The sequence below is a fragment of the Pseudophryne corroboree genome, chromosome 10, assembly GCF_028390025.1.
Source record: "Pseudophryne corroboree isolate aPseCor3 chromosome 10, aPseCor3.hap2, whole genome shotgun sequence".
Classification (NCBI taxonomy): Eukaryota; Metazoa; Chordata; class Amphibia; order Anura; family Myobatrachidae; genus Pseudophryne; species Pseudophryne corroboree.
The window spans coordinates 22,647,750-22,672,612 of record NC_086453.1 but is presented as its reverse complement, the minus strand read 5'-3'; the positions used below and the strand labels follow the sequence as shown (position 1 = coordinate 22,672,612).

The following is a 24,863-nucleotide window of genomic DNA, read 5'->3' as shown; positions in this document are numbered from 1 at the left end:
AAATCAGTTTGCGCAGCTCTGCTACACATGCGATCGCACACTTGCACAGCTAAAATACACTCCCCCTGTAGGCGGCGACTATCTGATCGCAGGGCTGCAAAAATCGCTTCCTAGCGATCAGGTCTGAATTACCCCCTAAAGCTTTCGTTTTATTAGCAAGAATAGTTTTATTATCATCACTCATATAATGTTTTGGAGAAATGTACTTGGAACCAAGGGGGTAATTCCAAGTTGATCGCAACAGGAATTTTTTTAGCAGTTGGCCAAAACCATGTGCACTGCAGGGGAGGCAGATATAACATGTGCAGAGAGAGTTAGATTTGGGTGGGTTATATTGTTTCTGTGCAGGGTAAATACTGGCTGCTTTATTTTTACACTGCAATTTAGATTGCAGATTGAACACACCCCACCCAAATCTAACTCTCTCTGCACATGTTACATCTGCCCCACCTGCAGTGCACATGGGCCCTCATTCCGAGTTGATCGGTCGCAATGCGAATTTAGCAGAGTTACACACGCTAAGCCTACGCCTACTGGGAGTGTATCTTAGCTTCTTAAAATTGCGACCGATGTATTCGCAATATTGTGATTACAAACTACTTTGCAGTTTCTGAGTAGCTTCAGACTTACTCTGCCTGTGCGATCAGTTCAGTGCTTGTCGTTCCTGGTTTGACGTCACAAACACACCCAGCGTTCGCCCAGGCACTCCCACCGTTTCCCCGGCCACTCCTGCGTTTTTTCCGGAAACGGTAGCGTTTTCAACCACACGCCCCTAAAACGCCGTGTTTCCGCCCAGTAACACCCATTTCCTGTCAATCACATTACGATCGCCGGAGCGATGAAAAAGCCGTGAGTAAAATTACTTTCTTCATAGCAAAGATACTTGGCGCAGTCGCAGTGCGAACATTGCGCATGCGTACTAAGCGGATTTTCACTGCGATGCGATGAAAAAGAACGAGCGAACAACTCGGAATGAGGGCCATGGTTTTGCCTAACTGCTAACAAAAATCCTGCTGCGATCAACTTGGAATCACCCCCCAAGTCTGAACTATAGTTTTCTTTTCTGCTGGATTAAGTCCAACATGTGGCACAGAATAGATGTTGTGGATCAAAATGTCACTACATTGAATAAATGTACAGATGAATGACCGCAGCGAACAGAGAGTGTGGTATCAGGGTAGTATTTGTTTTCTGTTCTTTCTGTTTCAGACAAAGTTGTAGGTGACCAACCCGATCCGAGGTTCCGCAATGGTGAGTAAGACTTTTTACTTCCAGTACAGTGAATACAGCCCGGATTGAGCAGGAACAGGTATATGTACATTGAATTAGTTTCAGACTAAGGGGTCTATTCATGAAGCAGTGAAAAGTGGGGAGAAGTTGCCCATGGCAACCAATCAGCACTGCAGTAACATTTATAATTTGCATACTATACAATTGTACGGAGCGGCTGATTGGTTGCCATGGGCAACTTCTCCACACTTTTCACTGATTTATGAATAGACACCCAAGAATGGATGACAAGATAATCAAAATCTACTGTAACTAAGTTTTGATATCATTATTTATTACCAGTTATTTATGTAGCACACACATATTCAGCAGCGCTTTACAGAGAATATTTGGCTATTCACATCAGTCCCTGCCCCAGTGAAGCTTACAATCTATATTCCCCACCACATGTACACGCACACACATTCACGCTAGGGTTAATTTTTGTTGGGATCCAATTAACCTACCAGTATATTTTTAGATTGTGGGAGGAAACCCACGCAAGTACGGGGAGAATATACAAACTCCACACAATTAGAGCAAAGGTGGGAATTGAACCCAAGACATCAGTGCTGTGAGGCAGTAATGCTAACCACTACACCATCCGTATTGCCCTATATGCCATTGTTAATGTTATAGCCAACTAACAAGATCTGCTCCATTCCGAAACAACATTACAACTAAGTACATATTATTTATCTGCCTCCAAAATGTTCCAGAAGGTTTAATATGAAATACCTACAATCAAAACCCCGACAACAATTGACCGACAGTCAAAATCCCAACAAGGTCACAATCCCGACAAGCTCAAAATATCGACATTTAAAATACAGATACGGTCAAAATACGGTCATTTAAAATGTCGACAGGTCAAAAAGTCTACACAAATTTTTCAATTTTTTTATGTGTTTGTTAACAGGTCGACACGGACACCGTATAAGTGTACCGCGTCCCCTTCGGGCATGGTGCCTTGCTCTGATGGTCATAATCCCTTCAGCCATTGACCAACAGTCATAATACCGGCATGGTCAAAATACTGACATTCATTATGTCGACATGTTCAAAATGCCAACATAGTCAGAATGACGACATTTGAAATGCTGAAATGTCAAAATACCGACATGAGTTTTCTGGGGGGGTTTTGAGTCACTGACGACATGGTCACGTCTAAGTGTACCGTTTCGGGCACACTATGATATTCCCCCCTCCAGGTCCACTGGGATGGTAAAGTATGACTGTTTCAATTAAAGAGTCATGAAAAACTCATGTCGACTTTTTGACCTTGTCGGTATTTTAAATGGCGGTATTTTGACCTTGTCGGAATTTTGACCGTCGGTCAATGGTTGTCGGGATTTTGACCTTGTCGGGATTTTGATTGTAGGTAAATTGACCGCATCCCGTCCCAGAATGCATTCAAAACTACAAAGTATTCATACAGTAGGAAGACATGGCAGAGAGATTGTTGTAGAAAGGAGTTAAAAACAAAGCGTAATATCCATTCAAGGAAAATGTTTTTTTGTTTGTTTTTTTGTTATTGGCAGATGAATATGAACTGAGGAAACATGGCCTGATCAGTGCGCTGATACTGTGCGTCATCGGGATCCTGGTGCTGACCAGTGAGTATGACATCATGTATGACATCATTCAGTGACTAGCTCTAGTTCATTCTTTTTCTAAGCTACTGTGCAAAATGGGTGCGAGAATAACTGTTTTTTGTCCTCACCAGTATGGTAATAGCACTCTATAGCATACTTGCCTACCCTCCCGGAATGGCTGGGAGGCTCCCGAAAATCGGGTGGCCCTCCCGGCCCCCCGGAAAGGTGGGCAAGCCTCCTGCTTTCCATGCTGCCCCCTCCACGACCCTCCTCGTACGCCCGCATCAGAGAACAAGTGGGCGGTCCGAGGGGGTCCGATGATGCGATTCGCCGCTAAATTGCGTCATCGAAGCTCTGCCCCCCGCTGTACAGCACCTCTTTTCTCGGCACTGCATAGCGGGGTGCGTAGCCACGATGACGCGATCCAGATGCCACGCCTCCAGGGCTGTACACTACCCTGTTGGCCACGCCTCGGAATGCCCGCCCTGCTGCCGGCCACGCCCCCATGCACCTACAACGCTGCCTCCTCCCAGAGGAGGATTCAGCAAAGTAGGTAAGTATGCTCTATAGCCAGGGTCCCTGAAGTCATAAGGGGTGGTATTCATGTGACCGGCGGTCTGCTGACCGACAGTCACATGACCTCCTCCACCATCCCGCCGGTTCAGTATCCCGATGCCGACCAACAGGGACTATTTCCACTCGTGGGTGTCCACGACACCCATAGAGTAGGAATAGAACCCGTGGCGACTGCAGGTCGCCACCGAGACCGCAAGGGGCTTGCAGCACTCGCCCCTCCCCGCCGGGATCCCGGCGTCGATATGCTGCCGGGATCCCGGCGTCGGTAAGCTGACCGGCGCTCAGGAGACCGCCGGTCAGCCATACTACACCCGTTATAAGGGAGAAAGGGATTTTTACCCACCCAACCTAGACAAGGCCAGGGCAGTAGAGAGCCTAATAGGGCCCTGGTTCTTTTCAAGGGTGTGTGGCCTAATCACCCTTAGAAAAGATTCTGTTTGTATTTTAAGCACCTGGTCACACTGAGAAGAGCTGCGGCTGCTGCTACCAGGCAAGGTGGGGGAGGACCTGGATCCCCACTGGGCCCCTCCATCAGACCTGGGCCTGGGTAATTAGTACCCCCCCCCCTCCCTCTCGGAACCACTGAACAAGGCTAATGCATTATGCAGGGCCCTTTACTCTGTGGCAGATACTTTTTAAAGTTTATAATGTAATTGGATCCCAGAGATTTATTTGCATGACCTTCTCATCCGTTGTTGTGATAGATGATGACCCCTGTGCTGTTTAGTATATTTAGATGGCTCATCTGCTGAAATACAGTATATACTGTTCTCCAGACATATACAATACACAATCAACCCCGACATATACCTCTAGTTTCATTGTATCTGTTTTATATTCTTATGTTTCCATATGGAGTGTTGTATACATTATTCTTTTGAATGGCTAAATGTTTCATTCCTATGGGAAAGACCTTAATGCCGAACCCTTTGGTTGGAGGGACCGTGGTCTTTCTTTGCTTAAGGGACGGAATTAGAGTTTGATACAGGAACTGCTCTTTCTCCACAGGTGGGAAATGCCGCGGACTCTCCTGCAGACGGCGGCGAGGACGGTGAGTTATGGATTTGTAACTTAGGGGGAGATGTACTAAGCAGTGGTAAAAGAGAAGTGAGCCAGTGGAGTAGTTGCCCATGGCAACCAATCAGCTGCTCTGCATAATTTTACAGTATGCAATTTCTTCAGTGCTGATTGGTTGCCATGGGCAACTTCTCCACTGGCATAGTTCTCCACCTTTTTCACTGATTAGTACATCTCCTCCTTGATCTATTACAAGGATGTTAGAGTCAAACTTCCCCTCCAGATAAAGCAATTGTCCTGACAGTTTCCTTTTAAGGGCAGTACTCACGGGGGAGATGTGTGCTGAGCGAGGGGGGAACGACATGTGGGGGCAGCTTATTTCACCCAGCGGATGAAATGAGCAATGTGCTAGATTGCTTCATGGAGAAGGGGCGTGGTCAGTTGTGTACCCTGTAGCTGTGCCAGAATACCGACTTTTGAAATGCCGACATGCATTTTTAAGGAATTTTTGCCCCAAAATAGACTTGTTCATACTTTACCATCCCAGTGGACCTGGAGGGGCGCAGCTAGGCACCGTGCCCGAAAGAAGTACACTTAGATGTGTCCATGTCGACCTATGTCGACATTGACACACCCCCAAAAAAGAAAAACTCATGATGGTATGTTGACTTGTCGGCATTTCAAATGTTGGTATTCTGACTATGGCCCTCATTACGAGTTGTTCGCTCGCAAGCTGCTTTTAGCAGCTTTGCACACGCTAAGCCGCCGCCTACTGGGAGTGAATCTTAGCTTCTCAAAATTGCGAACGAAAGATTCGCAATATTGCGAAAAGGCTTCTCTGTGCAGTTTCCGAGCAGCTCGAGACTTACTCTTCCAGTGCGATCAGTTCAGTGCTTGTCGTTCCTGGTTTGACGTCACAAACACACCCAGCGTTCGGCCAGACATTCCTCCGTTTCTCCGGCCACTCCCGCGTTTTTCCCAGAAACGGTAGCGTTTTTCCGCACACTCCCATAAAACGTCCAGTTTCCGCCCAGAAACACCCACTTCCTGTCAATCACATTACGAACACCAGAACGAAGAAAAAACCTTGTAATGCCGTGAGTAAAATACCTAACTGCATAGCAAATTTACTTGGCGCAGTCGCAGTGCGAACATTGCGCATGCGCAATAAGCGAAAAATCGCTGCGATGCAAAGAAAATTACAGAGCGAACAACTCGGAATGACCACCTATATCGGCATTTTGAACATGGCGGCATAATGAATGAAGGTATTTTGACCATGTCGGTATTTTGACTGTAGGTCAATGGCTGTCGGGATTATGACCGTCAGTATTGTGTCCGTTGGTAAATCAAACTGAACCCATGATAGACGGGTTCTTGTTGCCGGCAGAACGCTCTAAAATGAGAGACTCTCAGAAAGTAACACAAATTATTTCTAGAGATGTACGTCGGGCACTTTTGTGTTTTGGTTTTGGTTTTGGATCTGGATGATTTTTGAAAAAAACATAAAAACAGTTAAAATCACAGAATTTGGGGGTAATTTTGATCCTATGGTATTATAACCCTCAATAACATTAATTTCCACTCATTTCCAGTCTATTCTGAACACCTCACACCTCAAGATATTGGGGGTGATTCCGAGTTGATCGCTCGCTGCCATTTTTTGCAGCGCTGCGAACAGGTTACTACTGCGCATGCATACGCACCGCAATGCGCAGGCGCGTCGTACGGGTACAAAGCGGATCTGGCTGTACGATGGATTTAACAAAGAATCTGTTCGCACGGCCAATCGCAAGGAGATTGACAGGAAGAGGGCATATGTGGGTGTCAGCTGACCGTTTTCTGGGAGTGGTGTGGTGAACGCAGGCGTATCCAGACATTTGGAGGGCGGATGTCAGACGTCAATTCCGGGACCTGCAACACTGGATTCATCGCACAGGGTAAGTAACTCTTACCCTGGTCTTGTTCTAACACAAAACTTTTTTTGCATAGCCGGGCTTCACAAGTGATTGCAGCCTTGCTATGCAAAAATACACTCCCCCATAGGCGGTGTCTAGTTGATCGCACGGACTGCAAAAAGTTGCAGCATGCGATCAACTCGGAATGACCCCCCTTGTTTTTAGGCCAAAAGGTTGCACTGAGGTAGCTGGATGACTAAGCTAAGCGACACATGTGTGCGACACAAACAACATGGGACATGCTGGAATTTGCCCAGATGTAATACACGCACAATGGGGGTGATTCCGAGTTGTTCGCTCGCTAGCTGATTTTAGTAGCATTGCACACGCTAGGCCGCCACCCTCTGGGAGTGTATCTTAACTTAGCAGAATAGCGAACGAAAGATTAGCAGAATTGCGAATACATATTTCTTTGCAGTTTCTGAGTAGCGCCAGATCTACTCACGATTAGCGATCAGTTCAGTCACTTTCGTTCCTGGTTTGACGTCACAAACACGCCCTGCGTTCGGCCAGCCACTCCCCCGTTTCTCCAGCCACTCCCGCGTTTTTCCCTGGCACGCCTGCGTTTTTCCGCAAACGCTGTGAAAACGCTGAGTTACCGCCCAGAAACACCCACTTCCTGTCAATCACACTACGATCACTTCAGTGTGGAAAAAACTTAGTTCGCTCGTGAGTAAATCTACTAAGTTCTTAGTAAAATTACTAAGCGCATGCGCTCTGCGTACCATGCGCATGCGCATTTTCCACCTATTTGCAGCCTAGCGAAAATCTGCAACGAGTGAACAACTCGGAATGCCCTCCACTATTGGTGGCACAGGAGAGCGTACCACTAAACCACACACACACGGCAAAGCCTGTAAAATTAATTTGGATAATAATAACCCTTTTATTTGGAGCTATTATAATAATATGCAGCACAGGCGAGCGTACCCCTACACCACACAAGGAAAACCCTGTAAAAATTATTTGGATAATAATATATGTAATGTATATAACGCTTTTATTTGGAGTAAATAATATACAGCACAAGACAGCACCACTGGACTGGCAGTACCCCATGACTTATACCGCAGTACCCCTGGAGTTGTACGGCAGTGTCAGACAGGATGGCACTTTAAAAAACTAGTCCCCAAACAGCACATGATGCAAGAAGAAAAAGAGGTGCAAGATGGAATTGTCCTTGGGCCCTCCCACCCACCCTTATGTTGTATAAACAGGACATGCACACTTTAACAAACCTATCATTTCAGCGACAGGGTCTGCCACACGACTGTGGCTGAAATGATTGGTTTGTTTGGGCCCCCAACAAAAAAGAAGCAATCAATCTATCCTTGCACAAACTGGCTCTACAGAGGCAAGATGTCGACCTCATCCTCATCCTCCGATTCCTCACCCCTTTCACTGTGTACATCCTCCTCCTCACAGAGTATTAATTCGCCCCCACTGGAATCCACCATCACAGGTCCATGTGTACCTTCTGGAGGCAGTTCCTGATAAATGTCTTCCTGGAGGAATTTATAATTCATTTTGATGAACATCATCTTCTCCACATTTTGTGGAAGTAACCTCCTACGCCGATTGCTGACAAGGTTACCGGCTGCACTAAACACTCTTTCCGAGTACACACTGGAGGGGGGGCATCCAAATTGCCTCTTTTTCCTGCCAGTATACGTACTGTCTGACATGCCTACTTGGATGCTGCCACTCATATAATCATCCACCATTCTTTCAATGGTTACAGAATCATATACAGTGAAAGTAGACATGTCAGTAATCGTTGGCAGGTCCTTCAGTCCGGACCAGATGTCAGCACTCGCTCCTGACTGCCCTGCATCACCGCCAGCGGGTGGTCTAGAAAATCTTATACTTTTCCTCGCAGCCCCAGTTGTGGGAGAAAATGAAGGAGGAGCTGTTGACAGGTCACGTTCCGCTTGAGTTGACAATTTTCTCACCAGCAAGTATTTGAACCTCTGCAGACTTGTGTCTGCCAGAAAGAGAGATACAACGTAGGCTTTAAACCTAGGATCGAGCACGGTGTCCAAATGTAGTGCTCTGATTTCAACAGATTGACCACCCTTGAATCCTGGCAAAGCGAATGAAGGGCTCCATCCACAAGTCCCACATACCTTGCGGAATCGCTCCATCTTAGCTCCTCTTTCAATTTCTCCAGCTGCTTCTGCAAAAGCCTGATGAGGGGAATGACCTAACTCAAGCTGGCAGTGTCTTAACTGACTTCACGTGTGGCATGTTCGAAGGGTTGGAGAACCTTTCACAAGATGGAAATCATTCTCCACTGCGCTTGAGTCATTGCATTCCCCCTCCTTTGCCTATATCGTAGGTGGATGTATAGGCTTGAATGACCTTTTGCTGCTCCTACATCCTCTGAAGCATATAGAGTGTTGAATTCCACCTCGTTACCACCTCTTGCTTCAGGTGATTGCAGTGCAGGTTCAGGAGTGTTTGCTGGCGTTCCAGTCTGTGGCACGCGGTGGATGAATGTCGAATGTGGCCCGCAATTTTTTGGGCCAATGACAGCATCTCCTGCACGCCCCTGTCATTTTTCAAAAAATTCTGCACCACCAAATTAATTGTATGTGCAAAACATGGGACGTGCTGGAATCTGCCCATATGTAGTGCACGCACAATATTGGTGGCGTTGTCCGATATCACAAATCCCCAGAAGAGTCTAATTGGGGTTAGCCATTGTGCGATGATGTCCCACAGTTTCCGTAAGTGGTTGTCAGTGGTGTGCCTTTTACAGAAAGCGGTGATACATAGCGTAGCCTGCCTAGGAACTAGTTGGCGTTTGCGAGATGCTGCTACTGGTGCCACTGCTGTTGTTGCTGCAGGAGGCAATACATCTACCCAGTGGGCTGTCACAGTCATATAGTCCTTAGTCTGCCTTGCTCCACTTGTCCACATGTCCGTGGTTAAGTGGACAGTGGATACAACTGCATTTAGGACACTGATGATACTTTTTCTGACATCTCTGTACATTCTCAGTATGGCCTGCCTAGTGAAGTGGAACCTAGATGGGATTTGATACCGGGGGCACACTACCTCAAACAATTCTCTAAGTCCCACTGAACTAATGTCGGATACCGGACGCACGTCTAACACCAACATAGCTGTCAAGGCCTCAGTTTTCCGCTTTGCAAAAGGATGACTGCTGTCATATTTCATCTTCCTCATAAAGGACTGTTGGACAGTCAATTGCTTAGTTGAAGTAGTACAAGTGGTCTGGGATGACAATCGACTTCCAGCAGCAACAACAGCAGCATTAGGCGTACCACTCAAGGATCCTCCGGAGGAATCCCGGTTAGGAGAGGACTCCTCAGTCTTCCCAGTAACATGGGCTGCAGGACTACTGACGTTCCTGACTGAGGAGGACGTTGACGTTGAGCGAGTTGGTGGTGTGGTTTGCAGGAGCTTGGTTACAAGAGAAAGGGATTTAGTTGTCAGTGGACTGCTTACGCTCTTATCCAAAGTTTCACAACTTGACACTGACATCTGATGAATGTGCAGCATGTGACGTATAAGGGAGGATGTTCCTAGGTGGTTAACGTCCTTACCCCTACTTATTACATATTGACAAAGGCAACACACGGATTGACACCTGTTGTCCGGATTTGTAGAGAAATAATTCCACACCGAAGAGGTGGCTTTTTTGGTATTTTGCCCAGGCATAACAATGGGCTTCTTCATCCCACGGACAACAGGTGTCTCCCCTGTGCCTGATTTATACAAACCACATCACCATCAGAATCCTCCTCGTCAACTTCCTCCTCAGCACCAGCAACACCCATATCCTCATCCTGGTGTACTTCAACAGTGACATCTTCAATTTGAATATCAGGAACTGGACTGTGGGTGCTCCTTCCAGCACTTGCAGAGGGCGTGCAAGTGGTGGAAGGAGCCACCTCTTCCCATCCAGTGTTGGGAAGGTCAGGCATCGCAACTGCCAACACACTTGGACTCTCCTTGGGGATTTGTGATACCATCTTAGAATTAGAGATGAGCGCCTGAAATTTTTCGGGTTTTGTGTTTTGGTTTTGGGTTCGGTTCCGCGGCCGTGTTTTGGGTTCGAACGCGTTTTGGCAAAACCTCACCAAATTTTTTTTGTCGGATTCGGGTGTGTTTTGGATTCGGGTGTTTTTTTCAAAAAACACTAAAAAACAGCTTAAATCATAGAATTTGGGGGTCATTTTGATCCCAAAGTATTATTAACCTCAAAAACCATAATTTACACTCATTTTCAGTCTATTCTGAATACCTCACACCTCACAATATTATTTTTAGTCCTAAAATTTGCACCGAGGTCGCTGTGTGAGTAAGATAAGCGACCCTAGTGGCCGACACAAACACCGGGCCCATCTAGGAGTGTCACTGCAGTGTCACGCAGGATGTCCCTTCCAAAAAACCCTCCCCAAACAGCACATGACGCAAAGAAAAAAAGAGGCGCAATGAGGTTGCTGTGTGAGTAAGATTAGCGACCCTAGTGGCCGACACAAACACCGGGCCCATCTAGGAGTGGCACTGCAGTGTCACGCAGGATGGCCCTTCCAAAAAACCGTCCCCAAACAGCACATGACGCAAAGAAAAAAAGAGGCGCAATGAGGTAGCTGTGTGAGTAAGATTAGCGACCCTAGTGGCCGACACAAACACCGGGCCCATCTAGGAGTGGCACTGCAGTGTCACGCAGGATGTCCCTTCCAAAAAACCCTCCCCAAACAGCACATGACGCAAAGAAAAAAAGAGGCGCAATGAGGTAGCTGTGTGAGTAAGATTAGCGACCCTAGTGGCCGACACAAACACCGGGCCCATCTAGGAGTGGCACTGCAGTGTCACGCAGGATGTCCCTTCCAAAAAACCCTCCCCAAACAGCACATGACGCAAAGAAAAAAAGAGGCGCAATGAGGTAGCTGACTGTGTGAGTAAGATTAGCGACCCTAGTGGCCGACACAAACACCGGGCCCATTTAGGAGTGGCACTGCAGTGTCACGCAGGATGTCCCTTCCAAAAAACCCTCCCCAATCAGCACATGATGCAAAGAAAAAGAAAAGAAAAAAGAGGTGCAAGATGGAATTGTCCTTGGGCCCTCCCACCCACCCTTATGTTGTATAAACAAAACAGGACATGCACACTTTAACCAACCCATCATTTCAGTGACAGGGTCTGCCACACGACTGTGACTGATATGACGGGTTGGTTTGGACCCCCCCCAAAAAAGAAGCAATTAATCTCTCCTTGCACAAACTGGCTCTACAGAGGCAAGATGTCCACCTCATCATCACCCTCCGATATATCACCGTGTACATCCCCCTCCTCACAGATTATCAATTCGTCCCCACTGGAATCCACCATCTCAGCTCCCTGTGTACTTTGTGGAGGCAATTGCTGCTGGTCAATGTCTCCGCGGAGGAATTGATTATAATTCATTTTAATGAACATCATCTTCTCCACATTTTCTGGATGTAACCTCGTACGCCGATTGCTGACAAGGTGAGCGGCGGCACTAAACACTCTTTCGGAGTACACACTTGTGGGAGGGCAACTTAGGTAGAATAAAGCCAGTTTGTGCAAGGGCCTCCAAATTGCCTCTTTTTCCTGCCAGTATAAGTACGGACTGTGTGACGTGCCTACTTGGATGCGGTCACTCATATAATCCTCCACCATTCTATCAATGTTGAGAGAATCATATGCAGTGACAGTAGACGACATGTCCGTAATCGTTGTCAGGTCCTTCAGTCCGGACCAGATGTCAGCATCAGCAGTCGCTCCAGACTGCCCTGCATCACCGCCAGCGGGTGGGCTCGGAATTCTGAGCCTTTTCCTCGCACCCCCAGTTGCGGGAGAATGTGAAGGAGGAGATGTTGACAGGTCGCGTTCCGCTTGACTTGACAATTTTGTCACCAGCAGGTCTTTCAACCCCAGCAGACTTGTGTCTGCCGGAAAGAGAGATCCAAGGTAGGCTTTAAATCTAGGATCGAGCACGGTGGCCAAAATGTAGTGCTCTGATTTCAACAGATTGACCACCCGTGAATCCTTGTTAAGCGAATTAAGGGCTCCATCCACAAGTCCCACATGCCTAGCGGAATCGCTCCGTGTTAGCTCCTCCTTCAATGTCTCCAGCTTCTTCTGCAAAAGCCTGATGAGGGGAATGACCTGACTCAGGCTGGCAGTGTCTGAACTGACTTCACGTGTGGCAAGTTCAAAGGGCATCAGAACCTTGCACAACGTTGAAATCATTCTCCACTGCGCCTGAGACAGGTGCATTCCACCTACTATATCGTGCTCAATTGTATAGGCTTGAATGGCCTTTTGCTGCTCCTCCAACCTCTGAAGCATATAGAGGGTTGAATTCCACCTCGTTACCACTTCTTGCTTCAGATGATGGCAGGGCAGGTTCAGTAGTTTTTGGTGGTGCTCCAGTCTTCTGTACGTGGTGCCTGTACGCCGAAAGTGTCCCGCAATTCTTCTGGCCACCGACAGCATCTCTTGCACGCCCCTGTCGTTTTTTAAAAAATTCTGCACCACCAAATTCAAGGTATGTGCAAAACATGGGACGTGCTGGAATTTGCCCATATTTAATGCACACACAATATTGCTGGCGTTGTCCGATGCCACAAATCCACAGGAGAGTCCAATTGGGGTAAGCCATTCCGCGATGATCTTCCTCAGTTGCCGTAAGAGGTTTTCAGCTGTGTGCGTATTCTGGAAAGCGGTGATACAAAGCGTAGCCTGCCTAGGAAAGAGTTGGCGTTTGCGAGATGCTGCTACTGGTGCCGCCGCTGCTGTTCTTGCGGCGGGAGTCCATACATCTACCCAGTGGGCTGTCACAGTCATATAGTCCTGACCCTGCCCTGCTCCACTTGTCCACATGTCCGTGGTTAAGTGGACATTGGGTACAACTGCATTTTTTAGGACACTGGTGAGTCTTTTTCTGACGTCCGTGTACATTCTCGGTATCGCCTGCCTAGAGAAGTGGAACCTAGATGGTATTTGGTAACGGGGGCACACTGCCTCAATAAATTGTCTAGTTCCCTGTGAACTAACGGCGGATACCGGACGCACGTCTAACACCAACATAGTTGTCAAGGCCTCAGTTATCCGCTTTGCAGCAGGATGACTGCTGTGATATTTCATCTTCCTCGCAAAGGACTGTTGAACAGTCAATTGCTTACTGGAAGTAGTACAAGTGGGCTTACGACTTCCCCTCTGGGATGACCATCGACTCCCAGCAGCAACAACAGCAGCGCCAGCAGCAGTAGGCGTTACACGCAAGGATGCATCGGAGGAATCCCAGGCAGGAGAGGAATCGTCAGAATTGCCAGTGACATGGCCTGCAGGACTATTGGCATTCCTGGGGAAGGAGGAAATTGACACTGAGGGAGTTGGTGGGGTGGTTTGCGTGAGCTTGGTTACAAGAGGAAGGGATTTACTGGTCAGTGGACTGCTTCCGCTGTCACCCAAAGTTTTTGAACTTGTCACTGACTTATTATGAATGCGCTGCAGGTGACGTATAAGGGAGGATGTTCCGAGGTGGTTAACGTCCTTACCCCTACTTATTACAGCTTGACAAAGGGAACACACGGCTTGACACCTGTTGTCCGCATTTCTGGTGAAATACCTCCACACCGAAGAGCTGATTTTTTTGGTATTTTCACCTGGCATGTCAACGGCCATATTCCTCCCATGGACAACAGGTGTCTCCCCGGGTGCCTGACTTAAACAAACCACCTCACCATCAGAATCCTCCTGGTCAATTTCCTCCCCAGCGCCAGCAACACCCATATCCTCCTCATCCTGGTGTACTTCAACACTGACATCTTCAATCTGACTATCAGGAACTGGACTGCGGGTGCTCCTTCCAGCACTTGCAGGGGGCGTGCAAATGGTGGAAGGCGCATGCTCTTCACGTCCAGTGTTGGGAAGGTCAGGCATCGCAACCGACACAATTGGACTCTCCTTGTGGATTTGGGATTTCGAAGAATGCACAGTTCTTTGCTGTGCTGCTTTTGCCAGCTTGAGTCTTTTCATTTTTCTAGCCAGAGGCTGAGTGCTTCCATCCTCATGTGAAGCTGAACCACTAGCCATGAACATAGGCCAGGGCCTCAGCCGTTCCTTGCCACTCCGTGTCGTAAATGGCATATTGGCAAGTTTACGCTTCTCCTCCGACAATTTTATTTTAGGTTTTGGAGTCCTTTTTTTTCTGATATTTGGTGTTTTGGATTTGACATGCTCTGTACTATGACATTGGGCATCGGCCTTGGCAGACGACGTTGCTGGCATTTCATCGTCTCGGCCATGACTAGTGGCAGCAGCTTCAGCACGAGGTGGAAGTGGATCTTGATCTTTCCCTAATTTTGGAACCTCAACATTTTTGTTCTCCATATTTTAATAGGCACAACTAAAAGGCACCTCAGGTAAACAATGGAGATGGATACTAGTATACAATTATGGACTGCCTGCCGAGTGCAGACACAGAGGTAGCCACAGCCGTGAACTACCGTACTGTACTGTGTCTGCTGCTAATATAGACTGGTTGATAAAGAGATGTCTATGTAACTATGTATGTATAAAGAAGAAAGAAAAAAAAACCACGGTTAGGTGGTATACAATTATGGACGGACTGCCTGCCGAGTGCAGACACAGAGGTAGCCACAGCCGTGAACTACCGTACTGTACTGTGTCTGCTGCTAATATAGACTGGTTGATAAAGAGATGTCTATGTAACTATGTATGTATAAAGAAGAAAGAAAAAAAAACCACGGTTAGGTGGTATACAATTATGGACGGACTGCCTGCCGAGTGCAGACACAGAGGTAGCCACAGCCGTGAACTACCGTACTGTACTGTGTCTGCTGCTAATATAGACTGGTTGATAAAGAGATGTCTATGTAACTATGTATGTATAAAGAAGAAAGAAAAAAAAACCACGGTTAGGTGGTATACAATTATGGACGGACTGCCTGCCGAGTGCAGACACAGAGGTAGCCACAGCCGTGAACTACCGTACTGTACTGTGTCTGCTGCTAATATAGACTGGTTGATAAAGAGATGTCGTAGTAGTATGTATGTATAAAGAAGAAAAAAAAACCACGGTTAGGTGGTATATACAATTATGGACGGGCTGCCGAGTGCCGACACAGAGGTAGCCACAGCCGTGAACTACCGCACTGTACTGTGTCTGCTGCTAATATATAGACTGGTTGATAAAGAGATAGTATACTCGTAACTAGTATGTATGTATAAAGAAAGAAAAAAAAACCACGGTTAGGTGGTATATACAATTATGGACGGGCTGCCGAGTGCCGACACAGAGGTAGCCACAGCCGTGAACTACCGCACTGTACTGTGTCTGCTGCTAATATAGACTGGTTGATAAAGAGATAGTATACTCGTAACTAGTATGTATGTATAAAGAAAGAAAAAAAAACCACGGTTAGGTGGTATATACAATTATGGATGGGCTGCCGAGTGCCGACACAGAGGTAGCCACAGCCGTGAACTACCGCACTGTACTGTGTCTGCTGCTAATATAGACTGGTTGATAAAGAGATAGTATACTCGTAACTAGTATGACTATAAAGAAAGAAAAAAAAACCACGGTTAGGTGGTATATACAATTATGGACGGGCTGCCGAGTGCCGACACAGAGGTAGCCACAGCCGTGAACTACCGCACTGTACTGTGTCTGCTGCTAATATAGACTGGTTGATAAAGAGATAGTATACTCGTAACTAGTATGTATGTATAAAGAAAGAAAAAAAAACCACGGTTAGGTGGTATATACAATTATGGACGGGCTGCCGAGTGCCGACACAGAGGTAGCCACAGCCGTGAACTACCGCACTGTACTGTGTCTGCTGCTAATATATAGACTGGTTGATAAAGAGATAGTATACTCGTAACTAGTATGTATGTATAAAGAAAGAAAAAAAAACCACGGTTAGGTGGTATATACAATTATGGACGGGCTGCCGAGTGCCGACACAGAGGTAGCCACAGCCGTGAACTACCGCACTGTACTGTGTCTGCTGCTAATATAGACTGGTTGATAAAGAGATAGTATACTCGTAACTAGTATGTATGTATAAAGAAAGAAAAAAAAACCACGGTTAGGTGGTATATACAATTATGGACGGGCTGCCGAGTGCCGACACAGAGGTAGCCACAGCCGTGAACTACCGCACTGTACTGTGTCTGCTGCTAATATATAGACTGGTTGATAAAGAGATAGTATACTCGTAACTAGTATGTATGTATAAAGAAAGAAAAAAAAAACACGGTTAGGTGGTATATACAATTATGGACGGGCTGCCGAGTGCCGACACAGAGGTAGCCACAGCCGTGAACTACCGCACTGTACTGTGTCTGCTGCTAATATATAGACTGGTTGATAAAGAGATAGTATACTCGTAACTAGTATGTATGTATAAAGAAAGAAAAAAAAACCACGGTTAGGTGGTATATACAATTATGGACGGGCTGCCGAGTGCCGACACAGAGGTAGCCACAGCCGTGAACTACCGCACTGTACTGTGTCTGCTGCTAATATAGACTGGTTGATAAAGAGATAGTATACTCGTAACTAGTATGTATGTATAAAGAAAGAAAAAAAAACCACGGTTAGGTGGTATATACAATTATGGACGGGCTGCCGAGTGCCGACACAGAGGTAGCCACAGCCGTGAACTACCGCACTGTACTGTGTCTGCTGCTAATATATAGACTGGTTGATAAAGAGATAGTATACTCGTAACTAGTATGTATGTATGTATAAAGAAAGAAAAAAAAACCACGGTTAGGTGGTATATACAATTATGGACGGGCTGCCGAGTGCCGACACAGAGGTAGCCACAGCCGTGAACTACCGCACTGTACTGTGTCTGCTGCTAATATATAGACTGGTTGATAAAGAGATAGTATACTCGTAACTAGTATGTATGTATAAAGAAAGAAAAAAAAACCACGGTTAGGTGGTATATACAATTATGGACGGGCTGCCGAGTGCCGACACAGAGGTAGCCACAGCCGTGAACTACCGCACTGTACTGTGTCTGCTGCTAATATAGACTGGTTGATAAAGAGATAGTATACTCGTAACTAGTATGTATGTATAAAGAAAGAAAAAAAAACCACGGTTAGGTGGTATATACAATTATGGACGGGCTGCCGAGTGCCGACACAGAGGTAGCCACAGCCGTGAACTACCGCACTGTACTGTGTCTGCTGCTAATATAGACTGGTTGATAAAGAGATAGTATACTACTAATATTATAAATACTGGTGGTCAGGTCACTGGTCACTAGTCACACTGGCAGTGGCACTCCTGCAGCAAAAGTGTGCACTGTTTAATTTTAATATAATATTATGTACTCCTGGCTCCTGCTATAACCTATAACTGGCACTGCAGTGCTCCCCAGTCTCCCCCACAATTATAAGCTGTGTGAGCTGAGCACAGTCAGATATATATATACATTGATGCAGCACACTGGGCTGAGCAGTGCACACAGATATGGTATGTGACTGAGTCACTGTGTGTATCGTTTTTTTCAGGCAGAGAACTGATATATTAAATAAAACAAACAACTGCACTGTCTGGTGGTCACTGTGGTCGTCAGTCACTAAACTCTGCACTCTCTTCTACAGTATCACAGCCTCAGGTCAATCTCTCTCTCTCTCTCTCAACCCTAATCTAAATGGAGAGGACGCCAGCCACGTCCTCTCCCTATCAATCTCAATGCACGTGTGAAAATGGCGGCGACGCGCGGCTCCTTATATAGAATCCGAGTCTCGCGAGAATCCGACAGCGTCATGATGACGTTCGGGCGCGCTCGGGTTAACCGAGCAAGGCGGGAGGATCCGAGTCTGCTCGGACCCGTGAAAAAAACATGAAGTTCGTGCGGGTTCGGATTCAGAGAAACCGAACCCGCTCATCTCTACTTAGAATGCACAGTTCTTTGCTGTGTTTTTGCCAGCTTAGCTCTTTTCATTTTTCTAGCGGGAGGATGAGGGCTTCCATCGTCATGTAAAGCTGAACTGCTAGTCATGAACATAGGCCAGGACCTCAGCCGTTCCTTGCCACTCCGTGTCGTAAATGGCATATTGGCAAATTTACGTTTCTCCTCAGACAATTAAAATGTATTTTTTTGGTTCTTTTTACTGAACTTTGGCTTTTTTGGATTTTACATGCCCTCTACTATCACATGGGGCATCGGCCTTGGCAGACGACGTTGATGGCATTTCATCGTCTATGTCATGACTACTGGCAGCAGCTTCAGCACGAGGTGGAAGTTGTTCTTGATCTTTCCCTATACTATCCTCCAAATTTTTGTTCACCATTATTTTTCTGGAGTTGTATAACACTATATATATATATATATATATATATATAGCACAGAAGAGCGTACCCCTACACCACACAGGGCAAACCCTGTAAAAATTATATTTGGATTAAATGTTAATGACCCCTTTATTTGGAGTAAATAAAATACAGCACAGGACACTACCACTGGTCTAATGCAGGACAACACAGCGACACTGTAAGGGACTTATTATACAGCAGCACTGGACATACGGCAGCAGAGGACACCACCACTGTGACTGGTCACTGGACTGAGTGATGTACAGGACACTACCACTGGTCTGATGAAGGACAAAACAGAACTATCATCAACACCCGACTTTCCCACCCCCACACAGACACTGAGGACGGAGACACGTCCTCTCGCTACACTCTCCAGGACTGGAGTGAAAATGGCGGCGACGCGCGGCTCCTTATATGGAATCCAAACCCCGCGAGAATCCGACAGCGGGATGATGATGTTTTGTCTCGTTCTGGTTTCCGATTCAGGCGGGAAAATCCGAGCCGGGATTGGATCCGGGTTCGGGACGTGAAGTTCGGTAGGGTTCAGTTCTCTGAGAACCGAACCTGCTCATCTCTAATTATTTCTCATGCGGTAATGTCCATTACCACTAAAACAGATTGCATTGGTATGAGTGCAACACATCAGATATGCACAGAAAACAGGTTAACGTGCATTTAAAGGGGATGATTCTGTGTTGGGCGCAAACAAGTCACTCCGGGCATGCCGGGCTTGACAGTGAATGTGAGCGCCGCTTTAAATTTGCAGGTCCAAGCCGGCGCTTCGTAACTATAGCCCTGTGCAAATATATTTATTATTTCTGCATGCAGGGTAAATACTGACTGCTTTTGAATGTAGCCCTCAAAGATGCTGGGCAGCTTTATTCTTACATTGCAATTTACAGTAGGTCTGAGTTAGGATACATCCCCTTTCACATCTTCATTTCTGCACCTGTTACATCTGCACCCTCCAAACCAAAGATTCCCCCCCCCCCCCCCATCCCACCAAAGTGCAGCACGGTTTTGCCAAAGGGTCTAATTCCGATGCGGTCGCATAGCTGCTATTGTATGCAAATTGGCCAATGTTTTATTACTATGCCTGCATCTGCTTTTGCTTTACTCCAAATTCAGAATCATCTCCAAAGTGTGCATTCATTTCCAATACCTTTCTAGCCACATTACCTGTGCAGTGCACAGGTGCGAATGAGCCCTACAGTAAATGTGTCATCATGTTCTCCTAATGTGAATTATAAAGCTATTAAAAGTGACGGACAGGTGACCCCATAAGGGTAAGAGACAGCAGAGCACGTACTTTTAGACCAGTGATGGGCAACAAGCCGCCCATCCCTGGTCTAAGAGACGCATGTAGCAATACCCAGACTTTACGTGTGGGCCGCAGTTCCTTTCCGCTCTCCTGAGTGTGTATCCTGGACAAAACCATCGAAAAAGACTTAGACTGCGGTCTCTTGCTTTGATGTAGTTTCAGCTTACAGTATCACCAAGATGGCTGGGTAGCATGTAAGTGTTTTGAAGGTTGCCAGGCCACACGTGACACTTTACGTGGATCTGGTTGCCCTGCATTGTATTACGGTAATGACATCATGGGGGGGGGAGATTTTCAAATCACGTCTTTTTGGGGACAGTTTTCAAACCGTACTATTTATTAAAGGTCAGTTGCTCAATCACCATCCTTATCACCGCGACAATGCAAATCGGTAATTGGTCTTTAGGTCGACACTCATTAGGTCGACCACTATTGTCGACATGCATATTATGTCAACATGGTCACTAGGTCGACATGGCATGGCAAAGGTCGACACATGAAAAGGTCAACATGAGTTTTTCATTTTTTTAAAAAACTTTTTCGTACTTTACGGTCCATGTGGAATACAATGAAAATGACACCAATTTTTTTTTTTTTAAACTCATGTCGACCTTTTTCCATAATGACCATGTCAACCTATTTCATGTGTCGACCTAGTTACTGTCTACCCAATAATCCACACCCTGCAAATCAACCTCCAGATTTTTTTTTCTATGGGATAAAAGATATTGCATGATAGAAAATGTGGTGCAACCTTATAAATGTTCTTCTGCATATTATATTTGTTAATTGCGACACTTCAGTTCACTTCATGGACACTGATCGCATGCGTTGTGCAGCTGACGCATCCAGATGACATCACCAGTGTTGAACTAGTTAAATGATAAGAAAGCTGTTTCTTCACAGGTGATTGCAATAATAAATTAAGAGAGAAGTCCAGAAACAGAGCATTTTGTACCTAGTGGGGCGGGTTATGTTGGAGAGTCTGGAACACGGGTGTCTTCTGCCCCAGTTCTCTGACTACTGGTGATGCAGTTCGGTAAATGTTGACAGGATAAACTCATCTCTGCTTCTTTTCTGCGTGTTTCAGGACGTATAACGTGATGGGTTATAAACCACAGAGCCAGATTACAGACAGCTGAAGATGTTCCACTTCCTGTGTAAGAATAACCAGACCTAATTTGCAGCAATTATGTAATAAATCATCATTTTTATCTGGAGAACTTGGTTGCGTCTTATTAGGACTTACTGTATATGAGGGTATTTTATAATTATTTATATTTGTATTATCCTATTGTGCCCTCTGCTGTTAAAAAACTTATAAATCCTTTTACTGCGGATTTATCTCTGGAATAATGTATGGTTTATTATATATATGGTAATTATTATCATGGTGGAATTGTCACGTCTCCCTTATTTCTGCTATAGACTATGGAATAAATACGGAATCTGGCAGCTGAATCGGCAGATAAATAACTGGCTATTGTAACCCACCCAAGGCATGACCAGACTTCTGGAGAGGTCATCTATGACCAGAGCTGTCAAGACCTTTTATAGATTGAGGACATGGTCAGGCATGGGGGGTGACCACAGGGCCAAAACTAGAGGTGTACTTGGTCTAGGACGATGGGGGTGTCACAGTCATTGCCCCATGGCACCAGCATGTGGCTTTCATAGTACCTGGAATGGTGCTCTGCAGCCAATAACTTTACTGGTCAGAGCTCTTCTTCCCAGATCCAGTGGTCCCGTCCCCTAGGTGTGACATCATGATGTCACCGGGTTTATGAGGAAAAGCTGCAACAGGGCACAGTGCCGCCCTGTTACAGGCACTGTGTGACCACACCAGGTTGGGAAAACATTCACTGTGAATAATGTACGTGCCAACATAAAGATGCAGCGCGGGTTGGGCAGCGGGTGGGTACCATGCCAGGATCTCCAGACAAGCCCAGCTAATTTGTACTCACCTCACCAACTCTTGGCATGATACAGGTGAAAGGAAAGGTGGTAGAGAAGACTAAAACGGGTAAGAAAAAAGCAGATATAGGAGACCAGCACAGGTGAGGGGAGAGGACGAGAGAAAAGACTAGCACAGTACTGGGAAAGTAGGGAAAGGAAACCAGCACAGGTGACCAGAAAGCAGGAAGAGACCAGTACAAGTGGAGTAGACAGACACAGGTGTGGTAAAAGCAGAGAGATGAGATCAGCACAGGTGAGAGGAACAGATAACCGAGACTAGCACAGGTGACTGGAAAGCAGGCAGAGACTAGCACAGGTGACATGAGAGCAGAGAGAGGAAACCACATAGGTGAGGGTAAACATAGAGAGGAGACATGGTAAGAGGAAGACAGACTGAAGTGACAACACAGGTGAGAGTAAAGCAATGGGAGGTGACCAGCACAGGTGAGAGTAAAGCATTGGGAGGTGACAGCACAGGCGAGAGTAAAGCATTAGGAGTGACCAGCACAGGTGAGAGTAAAGCATTGGGAGGTGACAGCACAGGCGAGAGTAAAGCATTGGGAGGTGACAGCACAGGTGAGAGTAAAGTATTGGGAGGTGACCAGCACAGGTGAGAGTAAAGCATTGGGAGGGGACAGCACAGGTGAGAGTAAAGCATTGGGAGGTGACAGCACAGGTGAGAGTAAAGCATTGGCAGGTGACAGCACAGGTGAGAGTAAAGCATTGGTAGGTGACAGCACAGGTGAGAGTAAAGCATTGGGAGGTGACCAGCACAGGTGAGAGTAAAGCATTGGGAGGGGACAGCACAGGTGAGAGTAAAGCATTGGGAGGTGACAGCACAGGTGAGAGTAAAGCATTGGCAGGTGACAGCACAGGTGAGAGTAAAGCATTGGGAGGTGACAGCACAGGTGAGAGTAAAGCATTGGGAGGTGACAGCACAGGTGAGAGTAAAGCATTGGGAGGTGACCGGCACAGGTGAGAGTAAAGCATTGGGAGGTGATAGCACAGGTGAGAGTAAAGCATTGGGAGGTGATAGCACAGGTGAGAGTAAAGCATTGGGAGGTGACAGCACAGGTGAGAAGAAAGCATTGGGAAGGGACAGCACAGGTGAGAGTAAAGCATTGGGAGGTGACCAGCACAGGTGAGAGTAAAGCATTGGGAGGTGACAGCACAGGTGAGAGTAAAGCATGGGGAGGTGACAGCACAGGTGAGAGTAAAGCATTGGGAGGTGACAGCACAGGTGAGAGTAAAGCATTGGGAGGTGACTAGCACAGGTGAGAGTAAAGCATTGGGAGGTGACAGCACAGGTGAGAGTAAAGCATTGGGAGGTGACAGCACAGGTGAGAGTAAAGCATTGGGAGGTGACAGCACAGGTGAGAGGAAAGCATTGGGAGGTGACCGGCACAGGCGAGAGTAAAGCAATGAGAGGTGACAGCACAGGTGAGAGTAAAGCATTGGGAGGTGACAGCACAGGTGAGAGAAAAGCATTGGGAGGTGGCAGCACAGGTGAGAAGAAAGCATTGGGAGGTGACCAGCACAGGTGAGAGTAAAGCACTGGGAGGTGACAGCACAGGTGAGAGTAACGCATTGGGAGGTGACCAGCACAGGTGAGAGTAAAGCATTGGGAGGTGACCAGCACAGGTGAGAGTAAAGCATTGGGAGTTGACAGCACAGGTGAGAGTAAAGCATTGGGAGGTGACAGCACAGGTGAGAGTAAAGCCTTGGGAGGTGACAGCACAGGTGAGAGAAAAGCATTGGGAGGTGACAGCACAGGTGAGAAGAAAGCATTGGGAAGGGACAGCACAGGTGAGAGTAAAGCATTGGGAGGTGACCAGCACAGGTGAAAGTAAAGCATTGGGAGGTGACCAGCACAGGTGAGAGTAAAGCATTGGGAGGTGACAGCACAGGTGAGAGTAAAGCATTGGGAGGTGACAGCACAGGTGAGAGTAAAGCATTGGGAGGTGACAGCACAGGTGAGAGTAAAGCATTGGGAGGTGACAGCACAGGTGAGTGTAAAGCATTGGGAGGTGACAGCACAGGTGAGAGTAAAGCATTGGGAGGTGACCAGCACAGGTGAGAGTAAGGCATTGGGAGGGGACAGCACAGGTGAGAGTAAAGCATTGGGAGGTGACAGCACAGGTGAGAGTAATGCATTGGGAGGTGACAGCACAGGTGAGAGTAAAGCATTGGGAGGTGACCAGCACAGGTGAGAGTAAAGCATTGGGAGGTGACAGCACAGGTGAGAGTAAAGCCTTGGTGGGTGACAGCACAGGTGAGAGTAAAGCCTTGGGAGGTGACAGCACAGATGAGAAGAAAGCATTGGGAAGGGACAGCACAGGTGAGAGTAAAGCATTGGGAGGTGACCAGCACAGGTGAGAGTAAAGCATTGGGAGGTGACCAGCACAGGTGAGAGTAAAGCATTGGGAGGTGACCAGCACAGGTGAGAGTAAAGCATTGGGAGGTGACAGCACAGGTGAGAGTAAAGCATTGGGAGGTGACCAGCACAGGTGAGAGTAAAGCACTGGGAGGTGACAGCACAGGTGAGAGTAACGCATTGGGAGGGGACAGCACAGGTGAGAGTAAAGCACTAGGAGTGACCAGCACAGGTGAGAGTAAAGCATTGGGAGGTGACAGCACAGGTGAGAGTAAAGCATTGGGAGGTGACCGGTACAGGTGAGAGTAAAGCATTAGGAGTGACCAGCACAGGTGAGAGTAAAGCATTGGGAGGTGACAGCACAGGTGAGAGTAAAGCATTGGGTGGTGACCGGTACAGGTGAGAGTAAAGCATTGGGAGGTGA

At 46.9% G+C, this 24,863-nt stretch overlaps 1 protein-coding gene across 3 annotated transcripts in view; it reads left to right on the top strand.

The window, feature by feature from the left end:
- LOC134966895 (FXYD domain-containing ion transport regulator 5-like) overlaps positions 1 to 21,332 on the top strand; it is a 41,285-nt gene extending 19,953 nt beyond the window's left edge. For all 3 annotated transcript variants that reach the window (XM_063943931.1, XM_063943932.1, XM_063943930.1), the window contains 4 exons: positions 1,210 to 1,251; positions 2,811 to 2,885; positions 4,449 to 4,491; positions 21,200 to 21,332. In XM_063943931.1, coding sequence (XP_063800001.1) covers positions 1,210 to 1,251; positions 2,811 to 2,885; positions 4,449 to 4,491; positions 21,200 to 21,251 — 212 coding nt within the window. In that variant the 3' untranslated portion in view covers positions 21,252 to 21,332. The remainder of the gene's footprint in view (positions 1 to 1,209; positions 1,252 to 2,810; positions 2,886 to 4,448; positions 4,492 to 21,199) is intronic.
- The last annotated feature ends 3,531 nt before the right edge of the window (positions 21,333 to 24,863 follow it).